At 40.1% G+C, this 17,249-nt stretch overlaps 2 protein-coding genes across 2 annotated transcripts; both read left to right on the plus strand.

Moving 5' to 3' along the window:
* Positions 1-729: 729 nt before the first annotated feature.
* dlat (dihydrolipoamide S-acetyltransferase (E2 component of pyruvate dehydrogenase complex)) lies at positions 730-10,026 on the plus strand. Its single transcript, XM_084564750.1, has 14 exons — positions 730-1,483; positions 2,455-2,556; positions 2,635-2,759; positions 2,893-3,040; positions 4,562-4,688; positions 4,871-5,058; positions 5,165-5,291; positions 5,383-5,450; positions 6,089-6,190; positions 6,508-6,615; positions 6,724-6,842; positions 8,166-8,328; positions 8,457-8,593; positions 8,672-10,026. Exons 1-14 carry the CDS (start codon positions 1,229-1,231, stop codon positions 8,799-8,801), a joined length of 1,899 nt encoding a protein of 632 aa, XP_084420876.1. The 5' UTR covers positions 730-1,228; the 3' UTR covers positions 8,802-10,026.
* Positions 10,027-12,393: 2,367 nt separating this feature from the next.
* LOC311502247 (immunoglobulin superfamily member 11) lies at positions 12,394-16,822 on the plus strand. The gene is made up of 7 exons (XM_084564383.1): positions 12,394-12,534; positions 13,358-13,512; positions 13,907-13,973; positions 14,059-14,190; positions 15,298-15,453; positions 15,847-15,969; positions 16,052-16,822. The coding sequence occupies exons 1-7, from the start codon at positions 12,429-12,431 to the stop codon at positions 16,252-16,254; spliced, it is 942 nt and encodes a 313-aa protein (XP_084420509.1). The 5' UTR covers positions 12,394-12,428; the 3' UTR covers positions 16,255-16,822.
* The last annotated feature ends 427 nt before the right edge of the window (positions 16,823-17,249 follow it).

Below are 17,249 nucleotides of genomic sequence, written 5' to 3' on the forward strand. Positions count from 1 at the left end.
GACAGTGTGCGGCGTGCACGGACGTGTTACGTCAGGCTGCGTCTACAAAAAAAGAAAAAGAAAAGAGCTGCAAGTGGAGACGGCCCAGCGACAGCGGTAACAGCATAGACGTGATAGCCACTCAGTGCCATGACTGAAGACAGGCCCAAAATAAATAAATAAATAAATTAATAAATAATTGAACACCGGCCCACCGGGAATTGTCCCGGTCCTCCCGATTAGCCAGTCCGGGCCTGGCCTCTCTTCTTACCCTGATGCGATGGTTCCCCACTATCCTTCCAGTTTTTAATAATGCGTTGGAGAGTTCTTAACCCAATTTTAGTAGTTTCTGCAATCTCCTTAGATGTTTTCTCTGCTTAATGCATGCCAATAGTTGACTCTTCTAAAACAGACTAGCAAATTACGAATATGAATATTCATATTCGTAATTGTTTCCACAAGTAAACACCAAAAAACGCCCCCATTGTAATGCTACAAATGCTGGTCAGTCGAACTCCACAAAATAACCAGCTAACAACTCAAGAAGATAACATCTACAAAAGATGAAGGAGATCTGCAAATATTTAAGAATTAGATAACTTGGCATTTATTACTGCTACCTTATTCAAATGGATACAGATTTGTCTTTTGATCGACTATTAATTGACTAATTTGTGCAGGTCTAGCCTTTTTCTGCGGGTAATTACTGGGAAATGAGAGAACAGTTATAATTAGACGTAGTTAAAGAAATGGTAGCATAGACTTTTTAGTGTGTGCCAGGCAACTGTAATCATTATACAGCGTTACTGTGAGTGTGTGTTACAGACTTTACATGAATATTCAACAGCTAAATATTTACTACCACCATGTGGTTATTGATGTAATTGCAGTAAAGTATAACTTCTGTTCTTGACTTTCTCATTTGAAACAAGAGGGTTGGACAGTTATTATCTTTCATTTCTTTTGGTTTGTTCAGGTGTTTAGTTTAATTCATAGTAGTCGTGTTTATTTGGTAATCGCTAATTGTAATTTGAATCGTCACCATTTACGACACCTCCTTAGACTCGACGGCAGGACAAGGAGGAGAGCCGTAAATCGTTGTGTTTTGGACTAGACGAGGTCATTAGAAAGTGAGGAGTACGGGCAGGTTTTCAGGGAACAGAGACGTTCGGTTCCGGCGTATGTCTGATGTGGCTGTAAGATAAACACAGTATTTATCAGCTCTGTATAGTCTTTCTACCGCTGCGAAATGATTCGTCTAATCCTGCGGCTCAGGCCGTCCGCCGGGCTCCCCTGTCAACGCGCCCTCCCGGCCAGGCCCTCTGCGCTCGGCTCCCGCTTCGTGCCCAGAACCGGCAGTTTGAGACGGTTTAAGTGCGGAGCGGCGTCCGGGGCCGTGTCTCTGAGCTCAGGCTTCAGCCACAGAGCCACTCTGCTGCGGTGTCCCCAGCTAGCAGCTGGGTGTCAAACCAAGCGATTCTACAGTCTGCCTCCGCACCAGAAGGTAACAGTACCCGACCGGGCTTCATGTTGCTATAGCACCGATTTTATAGCTAGCATGACCTCCCTAGCTAGCAGGAGACAGAAGGTTCTTGGTCTATCACAGAGCTCTCACGCCACTAGAGGTTAAACCATAGCTTTAAAAAGACTGCTGTAGATACTGTGTTTCTTAGCTGGATTTCAGAGCTCAGGCTTTGTAAAACTAGTTAACATGAAATATATATCCAGCTGGATATCAGAAGTTGCCCCATGTCCCAGTACAGTCACTGTGATTGCTGTCATCTGAATCTTTCCTATTATTTGGTGACTATGGACTAGCTCCAGATGTTTTTCTCCTGTCTCATTATATCATGGCTCAGGAGTTATTTCTTTAGTTGACTTGACTAGTGCTGTGGCCCATTTCTATTCTGAATACTTACTTCTGAGCAGGTTTTGTATTTATACTAGCCTAAACATACAGTTTAAGTGGTATATTTATATTACTGCATGCACACTTAAGTTAGTAGTTAGCTAGTGAAAACTAATTCATTCTAATATAACAGCCCTGATTTAAATCTTAGCTGATTGAAGGTTGTGGTATTCAGCATTTGTTTTAATTACCCAAGACAACTGTTAAATCAGCTGTGTTTTCACTTTGGAGGCTGTCGTTTGTAGTAGTGTTGAATTGTGTTGTGTCAACACATTATTTTGCCAGCCCTGTTGTAATCCTGTATGTGCAGCTTTCCAGTTCTTCATGAAGTTTACTTACAATAATCTCAGTTTTTATTTCTGATAAATTCAGGAATACATGTAAGATGTAAAGTATTATGGAGATTTGTTGAGCAATGGGATGAGGTGATGTTGATTTATCAACTGTGGCTACAGCACATGACATGGCAGTATTTTCAGTGCCCCAATGAGGATATGGGAATGTGGCAATAATCTTGTGGCGGGCATGAATTCACTAGGTCAAAAGTGTCACTTTCTGCTTATCAGGTGGAGCTTCCCGCGCTGTCACCCACCATGCAGACGGGAACAATCGCTCGCTGGGAGAAAAAGGAGGGAGAGAAAATCAACGAGGGTGAACTTATAGCTGAGGTTTGAAGACGTTTGTGTTCTCATATAACTTCATAAAATCATCACAATAGGATTTAAATGTTTTCTCTGTATTTGTAGGTAGAGACGGACAAGGCTACTGTGGGTTTTGAGATGCTGGAGGAGTGCTATCTGGCAAAGATTCTTGTTCCTGAAGGAACCAGAGATGTCAACATTGGATCAGTAATCTGCATCACAGTGGACAAGTTAGTGTCTGTTGGTGACATTCATGTTTAATAACATGTCTGGCTTAGTGTGACACTGTTGGAAGGACTATAAATCATGTCAGATGAAGTATACAGTTACTTCTAAGATCTGTGTGTATCTTTTCTCCTGCAGCCCTGACCTAATCCCAGCCTTTAAAAACGTAACTTTGGACTCAATCAAAGCAGCTGGTGCCACCCCTTCAGCTGCTGCCTCTGCGCCTCCTCCTGCTGCTGCTCCTCCTCCTGCAGCCCCAGGCAGCTCTTACCCCCCACACATGAAGGTAGGCATGCTTTTACATAAACAAACTACAATCAGGTGTGGAGTAGTAAAAGAGCAGGAGTGTAGAGTCTAATGTGGAGTCGGTTTACACTAGTGTTGTAGTCAAAACCACCTAATCCGAGACCGACTCAAGATCAAGACCAGAGCATACCAAGACCAAGACTTTGAGGGGGCAAGACAGAGTCAAGACCAAGCTCGAGGAGGGGCGAGACCAACTGAATAAACGGAAGCATTAGTCTATTTGTCATATTGAAAAATACATTTATTTTAAACTGTTGGTAAGGGCAACTGGCCAATCAAACACACTTAACCCTCACCCCTGTCAAAAAACAAACAAAACAAAACAAAAATGTCACTCCAAGCTAAGTTCATAACTTGAGAGCCCTGGGTATAACCAAGTTTTTCAGATGGTTATACACACACATAGGCCTATAGATTTGTTGAGTGACAGGAGCTTGTGACTCTCAAAACAGAGCAAAAGCACATTGTGCTGTCTTGACTGGGTAAATAATCTGTGTGTATTCAAAATCCAAATTATCACCGTTCAAGTAACAGTACTTTTTATGTTTATTAACAGGTGAAGAAGTATATTATTTAATAATGAAACTCTTAAAGTGGAGGCACATTTTTGTTATTCTTATGTGTAACATCAAGTGAAGGAGTGCCAGAGGGCTACTAACTTCTGAGCTACTGAGAAAGTAAGTGGGCTAGCTAGTAAGTCCACTGTCAAATTGTTTGCCGTGTTAAAGCTTTTCCAATGGTAAGAAAAAAAACACAGCAGGGGACATCAAGCTAATTAGCGACTACACTAATGTTGCCTTTAGTGCTACACATACTTTTCCTTATGTTTTCATTCCAGTTGATGGAAGAAGTTCAATGTCGTCTCAGCCGTCTCAGTGAAAGTCACTTTACAAATGTTACACTGTGCGGAGTGCTTCTTCTGCCCAGTTACCTTACAGATAAACTCTTTGTGGTTTGAATAAAAGAAAACGAATGATTGATGATTTCAAAGACATCTCTGCCAGAGCCGGCGCCATCCTTTCTCCCTCTTCTTCTCCCCTCTTTGGCAGCCGGGTGGTAGCGTCAACACTTTCAAAATGAAAAGACTTTATTGGTTACATTTTAATTTCGAGAATTTCACACACTTGCTGTTTAAAAAAAAAAAAAAAATCATATGGTCTCAACTGGTCTTGACAAAAAATCCCGAGTCCAGCTCAACCGAGACGGAGATAAGGCAGAGTAAAAATGCAGTCGATTCCGAGACAAGACCAAGACCTTGAAAATGCGGTCTGGAGACCAAGACCGGTCTTGAGTACTACAACACCAGGTTTAAGCTAATTTCATCATTTAATCAAATAGACATTGAATGTCTCTTGGATATTGCTGGAACATCATTAGGCCCCTTAAGGTGTTCTGCAGAACTCAATTGTTGTGGAGCCTTGACTGGGTTCATCACAAGTTTTCCAAAGCAATTGGTCGGACTGAAAACTGCAGAGATGCCATCTCGATGTATGTGTTACAGATTGCACTTCCTGCCCTCTCCCCCACCATGACAATGGGAACAGTGCAGCGCTGGGAGAAGAAGGTCGGAGAGAAGCTGAGTGAAGGAGATCTCCTCGCTGAGATTGAAACTGACAAGGCCACTATCGGTAAATCAAACAAACTAGCACCTTGAACACCTGGAGTATTAACTATAAAACTATATAATCAGTGTTTTGTAATCAAGCTATTTTGTCTTTTGTTCAGACTTAATTTTCTTCTCTGTTTTTATGATAATTTACCACATGACAGGAAAATCTCACCATGTTTCCTTCCTGGTTTTCATGTGCAGGCTTTGAAGTGCAAGAGGAAGGATATTTGGCTAAAATCCTGGTGACAGAGGGAACCCGAGACGTTCCCTTGGGAGCACCACTCTGCATTATTGTAGAGAAGGAAGGTGACATTTCCGCCTTCAAGGATTATGTAGAGACTGGAGTGGTAGATGTTTCCACACCACCTCCTTCACCACCTCCTTCTCCGGTTAGACATATTTTCCAATATAAGGAAATATTGTTTTCACATACTCCCAGAAACCTCTAAATTTAGTTTTAATGTAGCTTAAGAGTGTTTTATGTGTCTGTTGTAGGCTGCTGCTCCAACTGCTGCAACACCCAGTCCTGCCCCAGCAGCACCTAGGAAGGGTCGTGTGTTCGCCAGCCCACTAGCCAAGAAACTTGCTGCTGAAAAAGGAATTGACCTGACACAGGTCAGCGGTAGGTAACCCAAAGCATGAGACTAAGTTGCACTTTGTGAGAACATTGTGTATTTCTAGTATTTGTATTTGTTCATGTTTACTCTGTTCAGGCTCTGGGCCTGATGGACGCATCACCCGGAAAGATATTGAGAGCTTTGTTCCCCCGCAGACTGCACCTGTAAGTCAGAAGTAGAAATAGACATTCAGCACTACTGAATCCTATCCAACAACTTCCTTTTTTTATTACTGATTATTTAATATGCTCTTTTGAATAGACTCAACTGTATGATAGTTTGTTTAACTGATACTAATAACCAAGTCATTCATGAACAGTTTTTTCATTTTTACACATATTACTTTTAATCTGTTACTTGTTGAGCTCATTTGGGCTTAAGATGTTTGATCCATCTATTGACAAATAATAATTTTTGCTCTTTTTGTCCAAACCTCAAATTTCAGTGTTGGCGGTGTATATATTGAACTATATATTCCTAATTCTTTTTACTGTAATTTGACTTGATGCAAATAAAATCACTTCTATTTGGGGCGGCTGTGGCTCAGTAGGTAGAGCGGGTTGTCCTCGAACCAGAGTGTTAGCGGTTCGATCCCTGGAATGTGCCACATGTCGAAGTGTCCTTGAGCAAGACACTGAACCCCCAGTTGCTCCCAGTGCGTGGCACTGGTGTGTGAATGTGTGAGTGCTTGTGTGAGTGAATGGGTAGATGTGTCTCTGACTGTAAAGCGCTTTGAGTACCAATAGGTAGAAAAGCACTATATAAAAGCAAGGCCATTTACCATTTACCATTCTATTTACAGGCTGTAGCTGCTGCTCCCACTCCAGCTGCTCCCACCCATGCTGCAGCTTCTACTGTACCAGCTGGCACTTTCACAGACATCCCTATCAGTAACATCCGCAAGGTAAGAGTCCATGCAAGACTTTTGTTAATTTTGTCCACAGTGATTTCTTCTCCTGCTTAAACTCCTGCCAGCTGTCTGGTAGAATTCATGACACACCCCTTTTGTGCAGGGTGAGCGCTGCTGTTGTGTTCACGTTTGAGGCAAACGTCCTGATGAGTTTATACAGTGTAACTCCGTTATCTCTGATCTGCACTTCCACATTTTGCCCTGAAGACAAGCACTGTATTTATTAAAACAACCATGTCTAACACGCTTTTTTTGTCTCCATGATGGCCTATGGATCAAAGCTGAAGTGCATATATTTGTCTCCCCTGCAGGTCATCGCTCAGAGGTTAATGCAGTCCAAGCAAACCATCCCCCACTATTATCTGTCTGTAGACGTCAACATGGACCAAGTACTTGAGCTTCGGAAAGAGCTCAATGAAGTGAGTTTGTGCTTGTAAATGTAACCAAATAAAAGAAAGGAAACTTTCTTTGTTCTGTTCTTTCTTTGAGATATTTGTTTCATAAACAACCTCACCTCCTCTCTACAGGAGGTTAAAGCCCAGAATATCAAGCTTAGTGTGAATGACTTCATCATCAAAGCCAGTGCCCTATCCTGCCTCAAGGTTCCTGAATGCAACTCCTCCTGGATGGAGACCGTCATCCGCCAGTGAGTAAAAACACATCATCACAAATCAAGACAAGTGTAGTGCATGTTGTTTTGTTCAGCAGCAAACATCACTGCCGTACAGAATTTCCTTGTTCTAACTTGGTGGGTCTAAAATCTGAATTTAATTACGTATGTTTACAGGAGTGTGTTCAAATGCACTACAAATAAAGAAGTTACAGTTGGTTTTCTCCAGTTGATTTCTTAACAGTAATTAAAAAAAAAAAAAAAAACTGATTACCATAATCTAGAGGCCTATAGAAATTTCTCCAGTAAGATCTATCCTAGAGATCTTCCCTGCCATGTATACACACAATCGGGTTTCTTATCTGCTTTATGTATATAGATATCGTGTACATTGACAAAGCAAAGTTCCTAGGTAACATAAATGTTACTTGAGAAGAAGAGGAAGTTTTCACTGGCACAAACAGAATTACAGTTTTCAGAAAAGACACATAAAGCTTCTTAAAGCATTACGTAAGAAACATTTTCACAATTATGGGATGGAGAACATCCCATAATTGTGAAAATGTTTCTTTGAGACGCTGTTTCAAATTTGCACATTTTAGTTGCACTTGAACTAGTCTTTGACAGCCAAAGGTCAGTAGCCTCAAAAAACACATTTTGGCCCTTAACTGAACTTGCAAATTCAAAATATAAGGACTGACTAATCAGCGTAATTTACACCTGATTAGTCAAAGGCCTCTGTGACCTCACAAATCATGTTTCATGTTTTTGGTGTGTTCTATTGGAATTAAGGCCAAACTGCATTTCATAGCAAATGGTCAAAGGCCAACATCACTTTTATTAAATACAAGGTCTTCTGTATGTAGTATATAGTGTGACTCTTAACTTGAATTTGACTTACTGGTGGAGGAGTACAACACTGAGTAGTAGTTCTACTAGTTTACAGCAGAATGTAGACACATGTAAATGATTTCAGGTCTTTCCTGTTTTCAGTGCTGAGAGGGGTATGAGTGAGCTGTAGCCACTCAGTTGCCCATTTAAGTAACCACCAATCTGGTTAAGTAACCAGGAATTTGTTACTTCAACGCATATAAACATAGCCAGTGCTCAGTATGATGTGACTTTAGTGCATCGCTCACTCATTCATTAGAAGAAAGGAAAGACAAAGAGAGGTTTAAACAGAAAAACTTCAGAGTCGCTGGATCAAAATAATAATTGTTGGATATTGACAGCTTCACAGTTGTGCCAGAAGAGGGCACTCAAAGTTCAGTTTACTCCACTGTTTTCACTGTAGAAACAACCTCACATTGTCCAGATGACTGTGCTGTCGTTAGTATTGACTTATTTTAATGTTTCCAGGAACCATGTAGTGGATGTGAGTGTAGCAGTAAGCACTGCCAACGGCCTCATCACACCGATAGTGTTCAATGCCCACACCAAAGGACTGGCTGCAATCAGCTCTGATGTGTCGGCTCTTGCTGTCAAAGCGAGGGACGGCAAACTGCAGCCTCATGAATTCCAGGTACCTTTTCTGATTCTGTGGCTATAATGTATGTAGTTTGTCAGTTTCATGCGTGTTGGATGCAGACTATATATTTAAAGGGCGAACTAACAAACTGAAATGTTCTTTGTTTTGTTTTTTTCACCAAGGGAGGTACATTCACAATCTCTAACTTAGGGATGTTTGGCATCAAGAATTTCTCAGCAATCATCAACCCTCCTCAGGCCTGTATCCTCGCTGTTGGAGGCTCAGAGAAACGGCTGATGCCTGCTGACAATGAGAAAGGGTCAGTGTCATGGCAACAGTATTAAAACAATATCTTTCAATATCAATATCTTATGCAACTTGCATTTGTGTTTCGTAGGTTTGACGTAGCCAGCATGATGTCGGTTACGCTGAGTTGCGACCACAGGGTAGTGGACGGGGCAGTCGGCGCACAGTGGCTCGCAGAGTTCCGCAAGTTCCTGGAGAAACCCGTCACCATGCTTTTGTGATTGGACTGTACTGCTGTCAAACTTCAGCAACAGGCAGAGGCCTCTCACTGAAGCATTCCGGTTGGTCTAAACTGGTCTGGATGCTCCTGTGATTGGCTGGCCTGCAACCAGGTCACTCCCAGTTACCCTGAAGAGGATAAGGCGGAACTCACTCCCCTTGCCCGTCTGTCTCACTGTCGCTTTCTTTCTTTCTCTCATATTCTATTTATTGTGGCCCCATCTCATGAGAGACCAGAATTAGCTATAATTTACCCTAGAACAGAGACTGGCTAAAACATTTTACAAAGAGTAGTGTCCAACCAGCGGGCACATTTATCCTCTAAACTGTGTGTGAGTGTGTATACTTCTACACACTTTCATCTGTGATTTTATGTGATTAAGACAACAGGAAGTACTGTTATTTGTTGGTTTTTGAGTTAAACTAAATTTAAGAGATGAGATGCACAGTCCAGATATACTCACGCCTGTCCTTTTTCGTGGCCACAAAATTAAATTACTTGGCGTATTTTCTGTAGGTTGATGGTTCAGTGTGTATATTCTTCATTGTGGATCAACACAGTGCTGTATATATACTGTGAATATTGTGGTGAGCTGACCCTCAGGAGACCCCACCGTATAATTTAATGACTATAGTCCGTAACGACAATAACGACTCTTAGAGGAAGTAGTAAATGGTTTTGCCAATTCTCTCTTTGCCAGGGATGTTTTATTATCTAGTCTGAAAGATAATCTGTATTTCTCAGCTGAAACGCACAAAGTTGGTGCTGGATGTTATTTGAATAAATTGGGAGAAGTCAACTGTGTGCCATAGGTTTTTTGGTTTGGCATGTATTAAACACACTTTCTGTAAGAGCCCTAATTAAACATTGTTTAATGTTTAAATTTGTATTTAATTAGGAGTCAGATAGACTACTGACCCACGTCACCCTTTTATTAGGGCTCCACTCCATATGGTTAAAGATCTGACCCTGTATCTCCTTGTATTACCAATATGTCGGTCAACTGTCACTGTGGATTCACTCATAATTAAAACGAATCCACACCTCCTGAAAACAGGTTCAGACTACCTCCTTATTTTGATCTGAAAAAATACAAAATGTGTATGAAGTATTTTAGCCTTTTTTTTTTTTAATTTATTTACACATGTAACATCAACATAGTAGCATGTTTAACTGAAAGAGGCAGGTGGGACAGTAAATAAGAAAGAAAAGAAGAAACAGGCCTCACTGAGATGATACAATTAAAGATCATGTCTGAAAACTTGAAAAGGTCACGTACCAACCCAACAATCTGCACTTGTTCTCTTAAAATCTCTAGTTTTAAGAGAACTTTTTTCTATTTTATTTTGTAATTTTGCATCTTTCAACTTTATTTTTGATTTTAGAACTAATTCCATCAAAAACACTAATTGTTTTTGATGCACAACCAATTGTGACATTTGGTAGTGCACTTGACAGGTAGATCAGCTTACATGAATCCTGAATACACATTTTATGTAATTTTATTTAAATTCAGCAAGCATCACTTGTTTTGCCCATAGGTGGCCCTAACTGGAGGGTATCTTTATCACCACATGACTCGCTGCTACTGTCAAAAACCTGTCTTTTAACCTTTTTCTGCATTAGCAACAACTTCAGATCTGTCACTGCTTTTAATCCTCAATTTAGTGTACAGTGGAAAGGGTCATCTTTAAGAGAGCTAATTTGAGACTTTCAACTTCATAATTAATTTATCAATTTCTCATTCGATCTGTAAAGTTTTAGCATGACGTTATGTAGAGATGTTTAATTAGTTCTGAGTTCTCCATCATGGAAAACTCCCCAGATAGAAGCCTTTTTAGTCCAGCTTCAAACTGAAGGAAAATAAGAACTTTAAATAAACCTTAAGAGCTTTAAGTACATGAAATTAATGTTGAAATTCAAGTTCATCATCTTCATTCATTCTATTAATTTTAATTTCTATTAATTTGTGTGAAAAATATCCTTTAAAACAACCCAAGTTTTCTGAACATTGTCCAAAATCTGAATATTACATTTACAGCAACTTAAAAATTGTATAACACCATATCCATATGTGTAAGAGGTTTCCCATAAGTAACTATTGAATCCATTATAGAAACTGCTATAGATTCATTTATAACTGGCCCACCAATAGATTAGTCAGTTCGTCACTTAAAAGCAAATGTGAGAAATCATTTCCAACCTTAATGTGTGTAACAAAAGCCATTTTTGAATTTCTTTAATGAATTTCTTCTGTCATCAGATCTGTATAGTTTCAGCAGGACTTGGTATAGAAATGCTAAGACAGTTCTGTTCAACATTTTGGAAAACACCCAAAATAGGAGCCATTTCAGTTCAGTCGAAAAGCTTCAGATTGGAATAAACCTGAATGAATGAAATTCTCACATTCACTATTCAGATTCATTTTCAACTTGTGGTCGTTTTGTATTAATTGACTAACTGGTCCATAAAATATGGTCAAAAATAATCCTCAATTTTCCAAAATGTGCGCATTTGTACAAATTGTGAAGATTTGAAATTGACAGCAACACATAACATGTAAAATGTTAAATCCAGATGGGTATTGGAGCAGTTAGTATGAAAATATGTTTGCCAATAATTTTCTTGATAAGTAATACATTAATTAATTAATGTATGTAATTAATACATTATAGAAATCCCTGTAGATGAATTTATAAGGATATGTCAATTTATCACATGAAAGCAATTGTGAGAAATGATAATGTGTGGAAAGTGAACACAATCATCTTAAATTCAAAACCAATGCATCATGAAATGGCAGCATTGCTTTGTTGTACAGTAGGATATGTTTGGCTAACCTCACGGCTAGACAAACTGATGCAGAAGGTGGGCTCTGTAGTCGGGGTAGAGCTGGAGTCCCTGACATTGGTGGCAGATGCAAGAATCTTGAACAAAATCTGATCCATCATGAACAATGTCCACCACCCTCTACACGACACCATAGTCAGGGAGAGAAGCTCGTTCAGTGACAGGCTGCTGTCTCTGTCCTGCTCCATTGACAGGTTGAGGGAGTCGTTTTTCCCTCAGGCCACACGACTCTACAACACCTCCCTGTGAGGAACCAACTGAACTGTGGTCATTACTGCTACTGTATATTTTTTTTACACAGCATCATATATTTATATGATTAAATAACTTAAATATCTTTTATATCTCACTATATACTGTACACGATATCTATATTACTACATATCGTGTGCATTATATATACCTTTGTGTAGTTTTTATGTATATTGTTATATATACTTTTATACTGTTTTTATTGTATATATACTTGAATATTTTATACAGACTTTATACACTATACCTCAGTTTTATTTTTTGACCCTTTTTGCTGACTGTAATTCCTCCTGTTTCTATGTTGCTACTGGACACCAAATTTCCCACGGGATAAACTATCCATCCATCCATCCATCCATCCATCCATCCATCCATCCACTTACCTGAGAACTTAACTACAAAATTTCTCTGTGCAGATCTAATGTGGCAGACGAATAAAATGCAAATGAAAATAGAAGAGGGTGGTACCGGTCGCATCGCTCAATAGATTAATCATGCATGCATAGTTTTTTGGACACCAGCTGGTATGCAGGAGAGAGAGAGGTCGCCTCTCTCTTCCTTGTCAGCTATGGGTACTTCTGGAAGATGGATGCTCTGGACCATATGCGTGTGTTTCACCGCTTGGGAGAATGGTGAGTCTGCTTTTCCGCTACATTGAGACAAAGATGAACAGTCTTAGTAATTATATACACAGCTACAGCCGCTAGTGCTTTGAGGGATCTGCAACACTACAAGAACTGCTGCTGCTTTTCTTTTTATGCCAACTTTTTACATGGGCTTTTTGAGGAATTTAAGGAAATAACAATACGGTATAGTTGATCATTTTAGTGTATCTTCGGACTTCATCTGGAGAGATGTTTGATGATCCTCCTTGAAAACTCATATTTTTTCCCAATGAGATGAGCTCCATCAAACACAAAAGATATAGACATTTATTTTGCATTTAGTGCTGTTTCTTAATAATCTCATGCCTCTAAATGTAATGTGACATCCTGTGAAGCTTATATTTGACATTTTGAGTCTTAATTTGAAACTCTTAAACGAGACTGACGTTTGTAAAACTGGTGATCTACATAGAAACAATGCTGTGAACTGAGTGTGTTTTCACAAACGCTTCGTAATGAAGTGGGCTCTTGTTCCATTTGCCCTGTGATCTGTTTGGCTCAACCTTTAGAGCTGTCAAGTGTAATTAACAATTACTATGCACACTGAATTCCCACACACACACACAAAGGTCTGTCGATGACAGAGAGGAGGGGGTTGAGATTCATTATTACAGTAATGAAGGGGGAGCGGGAGGAGCAGTGCAGAATGCACGTCAACAGAAAAACTAGTGAAGTTAAAGAACAGCAGTAAAACATTAAGACCATAACTGAAAGGTTATCTCTGTGTGTTGCTGTGTGACAGACCTGTCTCATTTTTGTTGATCCTCTCCTTCCTTGCTAATTCACACAGCTGCACTCAGGGTAAACATGAGGGAATCGTTTGTGGAGGTGGTCCAAGGGGATTATGCCATCCTGCCCTGCTCCTTCTTTACCTCCACCCGCCTCTCCAGGCTCAACATTATCTGGACCATGGCTCCCTTCTCCAGTCCAGACACACCAATGCAGGTCTGAGTTCTCAGGACAGGGAAATGAAGCAATAGTTTGGGGCCCCTTGAAGAAAATGACAAAGGGGGCCCCCAGATTGCTAACTTTTGCCATATTTTGCAATGACAACCCTACACTTCCTTAAACTTATAAAGTTCCCATAGTACATTGACAGTACTACAACCAGTCCTAGGGGCCCACCCTTCTGTTCACCCTATAACAGATTTCACTGATTTGGACTAGGAGGGATAGCACATGTATGTCTTGGATCTCCAGAAGCATTTGTCAGACTGTAACCTTGTAAACACTAGGCGTATGAGCTACTAAAACACAATAACACTATAGGCGTGTGAGCCACTAAAACACAATATCCTCAAAAACATTGTCTTTTGCTTATTTTCAACTCCACCTCCAGGTGATTGTGTACGACCATGGGCAAGTTGTTGAAGACCCTTCCCTAACTGGCAGGGTGGCTTTCAGAGGTACTGCAACCATGTTTCCCCTTTCTGCTGAAACTTCAAACTGAAGACAAACGAAATATTTTCTGTCCATGTAAACCACCTGCAGGTATTCCAGCCAGTGCAGACATCATCCTGAATGACACAAGAGTATCCGATGGTGGTATTTACCATTGCATGGTCAACAACCCACCGGAGACTGCTAATCCTGGTATAGGAGAGCTGGTGCTCAGTGTTCTGGGTGAGTGTGTCACAAGAGTTAGCCAGCTGTTTATCACTAAAACACTGGGGATGCATTTACTGGCATCTTTTTTTTAGTCTGAAAAGATAGATTGGATTCAGTTTTGTTTGTCATTGTGCAGAGTACAAGTATAGAGCCAATTAAATACAGCAAGCATCTAATCAGAAGTGCAGGTATGTATGTACAGACGTGATAGTACTAGGGCTAAGTGGTGCTTTGTCCTACTGTATTTCCAGGTTATTTACAAGGTATTGACAGAATGTGGACAGTATGTACATGGCTGACAGTGGGAGTTATGTCTAAAAAGACAGAATTAAGTATGTTCATCGTTGACTGTTATTATCTAGATTATCTGCAATATATAGCAAGAAAATGTGAAATTGACATTGGAATATGTTATATGTAAGAAAGAGATTATGAACAGTATGTGCATTGTTAGAAAACAGAGCAGTGCAAGCCATATATTTGTAATGCCTGTGTCAGTTAATGGTGTGATATGGAGTTCATCAGGGCCACTGCCTCTTGTATGTATCATCTGGTAAAAAAAATTGATAATCTCATTACTACGTCATTATGAACAAAACATTGCACTGCAGGAAAGGGTCAGGAAATGGAAGCAGTAATGCCTGAGCTTTGGATAGCTGCATTTTTTCTTCAATTAGACATACGAAATTGTTGTAATCTGGCCTACTTTGTGTATGATTAGTGTGATTTCCACATATGAAGCATTCTATTATATTTGACATAAAGAGGAAGACATGAGGCAATGATTTTACATCAGGTGAAAGGGGACAGTTGTCCTGGTTGCAGTGGTGCTGGTTTGATTCCAGGCTGCCAACTTTTGCTGCATGTCATCTGCTCTTCATCTTCCCATTACTTCTTATCTTTCCTCACTGCTACCTGCCAAAAAAAGTGCTAAATAATAAAAAAGAAAAGAAAAAGGATTTGTCTCCTGGAACTTCCTCATGGGCTGCTGCTAATCTAACATTACAAACATACAAAGACCAGTCGGCTTTGCTTCCAGATCCATCTAAATCACCATAATCCAAATTGCATACAGAAAAGTCCTTCAACATATTAATTTATCTATCTATCTATTTTTTTAAGCTCCACCATCACTGCCTGCGTGCCAGTGGGATGGAGATATTGATACAGGAGGAAGTGTCAGGCTCACCTGCTCGGTGGCCGAGGGCATCCCTACGCCAGAGATCCACTGGGATAAAGTCAGTCCAGAGGAAATCTCACTTCCCGTCAACATGGAGGGTCAGTGCCACACACACATGCACTCACTTCTCCTGTATATTATGTGTGAAGATGCCTGAAAGATATCTACAATAAGAAAATTCATATGAAAAGTTAACCGCTCCTTGTTGACCCTTTTTTTAAGACAATATAACAAAAGTCAGACAGGATTCATTAGAAATGAAATTAAGATGATTATCTGGAAGACTGTTAAAGGTGGACTTCCAAAAATATGGGGATTCACAAGATACAATTTTAGGAAGAATGATTAAAAGCAAAGCAGCATCAGGAAAGATATGCTGATTCTTAGTCTCCAATAACATGCTGCAGACGGATGAAGTGTGAAGAGCTATTTTTGGTCTTTCCTTTTGTTTGTTCGGTACCATTGATGTAAATGTACCTCCTCTAACTCAGGGGATCTGTCAGGGTCAGTCCAGATTGTCAACGTGTCATCTCAGACATCCGGCCTCTATCGCTGCTCTGCCTCTAACGTGCTGGGAATAGAGAACTGCTATGTCAACTTGTCCATCTACGCCAGTAAGTTCCTCTCTTCCCACTTTCACAAGCAGGATTTATTTATCAAACCCTTGTGATGTCCACAGTTGGATTTTCTCTGCAGTCCCTGAGAGTTCCTCGGGAATACTGCAGGCTGTGCTGCTGACCTTGTTCATGAGCCTGGTACTGCTGGCTTTGCTGGTGCTCGTCCTGTGGCTGCACCGCACTGGGCAGGATGGGAGGTGGAGTGAGAGGAAGGGAGAGGATGAGGGGTGCTACAATGAGATCCGGTACACCCCGTCTCTGATGAAGCGCTCCTTTGTTTGAAGACTTTTGGGACTTCGTAGTGTCAAGATAATAGAATATTTTTCTCCATGAAACTACTGAATGCTGCTGTACAACCTTACATATTTTGAAATAAATGCAGTTCTCAATGGTGTGCTATTTTATTTAAGACTGATCTAAGATTGTACTGCAAAATCAGCCTTTAAAAGTAAATGATAACTACACAGCCCTCAGGGTCCCCTGCTTCTAACCAGCCAGAAAAATGCTCTAAAAAATAACTTTACTTTTACTGTCCCATCCTCATCTCAGGTCAGTTATGGAGCATTTAAGTCAAATACTAATGCTATATTCTCAACTTTGAATTTGTCTAGTCACAAAACTGAAAACATTTTTCTAACATTATCTACGATCAAAGATGTGTCTTGGCCACAAAATACCCCAAAACTTTAGACAGTGTGGTTCACTATGGTTTCATCAAATGTGGATAAACAAACTTCTCATGCTGTAGAATCAGATCCACAGAATCCGCCTGATGTGCTGCTGAGAATCAAGACTGACTCACGATATACAAGTTTTAAAAACATTTCCATCAAAATCTGGTGCCTTAAGTATAAACAATGCAACCGGACTTCCATCATTTCAGCTAGATTGCAATAAGTAACCTTTGTTGCTGACAATGTAATTGTGTGCAAAAATCTGGCAAAAAGAAGAAACTGGAGCAAGAGACAAAAAATATAGAGTAGGTAATTAACTGAAAATGACAAATCTGTGCAAAAATCTGCCTTTCATGACATTTTTTTCAGTCATTTACACTGTCATGAACTCCTGGTGGCAAAAGCAAAAATGCTTTCTGTCTTTAAAAGTGGCAGGATTAATGACCTGCACAAGAAAGGCTTCGTGCAATGTGCCATCACTGCTGAGGCTGCAGTAAAACAGTCATTTTAAATTTCTTAAAAGATCCTGAGGGCTATGGGACAAAAAAAAATAAAAAAAATCAAGTGGTAGACCTAAAAACATTTCACCTACACTGAGCTGGA

The sequence above is a fragment of the Chelon labrosus genome (assembly GCF_963514085.1).
Source record: "Chelon labrosus genome assembly, chromosome: 17".
Taxonomy (NCBI): Eukaryota; Metazoa; Chordata; class Actinopteri; order Mugiliformes; family Mugilidae; genus Chelon; species Chelon labrosus.

Coding starts and splice junctions, on each gene's coding strand:
- dlat (XM_084564750.1), top strand. CDS start 1,229: ATGATTCGTCTAATCCTGCGGCTCAGGCCGTCCGCCGGGCTCCCCTGT. Junction 4,689..4,870: donor AACTGACAAGGCCACTATCG/GTAAATCAAACA, acceptor TTTCATGTGCAG/GCTTTGAAGTGCAAGAGGAA. Junction 5,451..6,088: donor TTCCCCCGCAGACTGCACCT/GTAAGTCAGAAG, acceptor TTCTATTTACAG/GCTGTAGCTGCTGCTCCCAC.
- LOC311502247 (XM_084564383.1), top strand. CDS start 12,429: ATGCAGGAGAGAGAGAGGTCGCCTCTCTCTTCCTTGTCAGCTATGGGT. Junction 13,974..14,058: donor TGGCAGGGTGGCTTTCAGAG/GTACTGCAACCA, acceptor AACCACCTGCAG/GTATTCCAGCCAGTGCAGAC. Junction 15,970..16,051: donor CAACTTGTCCATCTACGCCA/GTAAGTTCCTCT, acceptor TTTTCTCTGCAG/TCCCTGAGAGTTCCTCGGGA.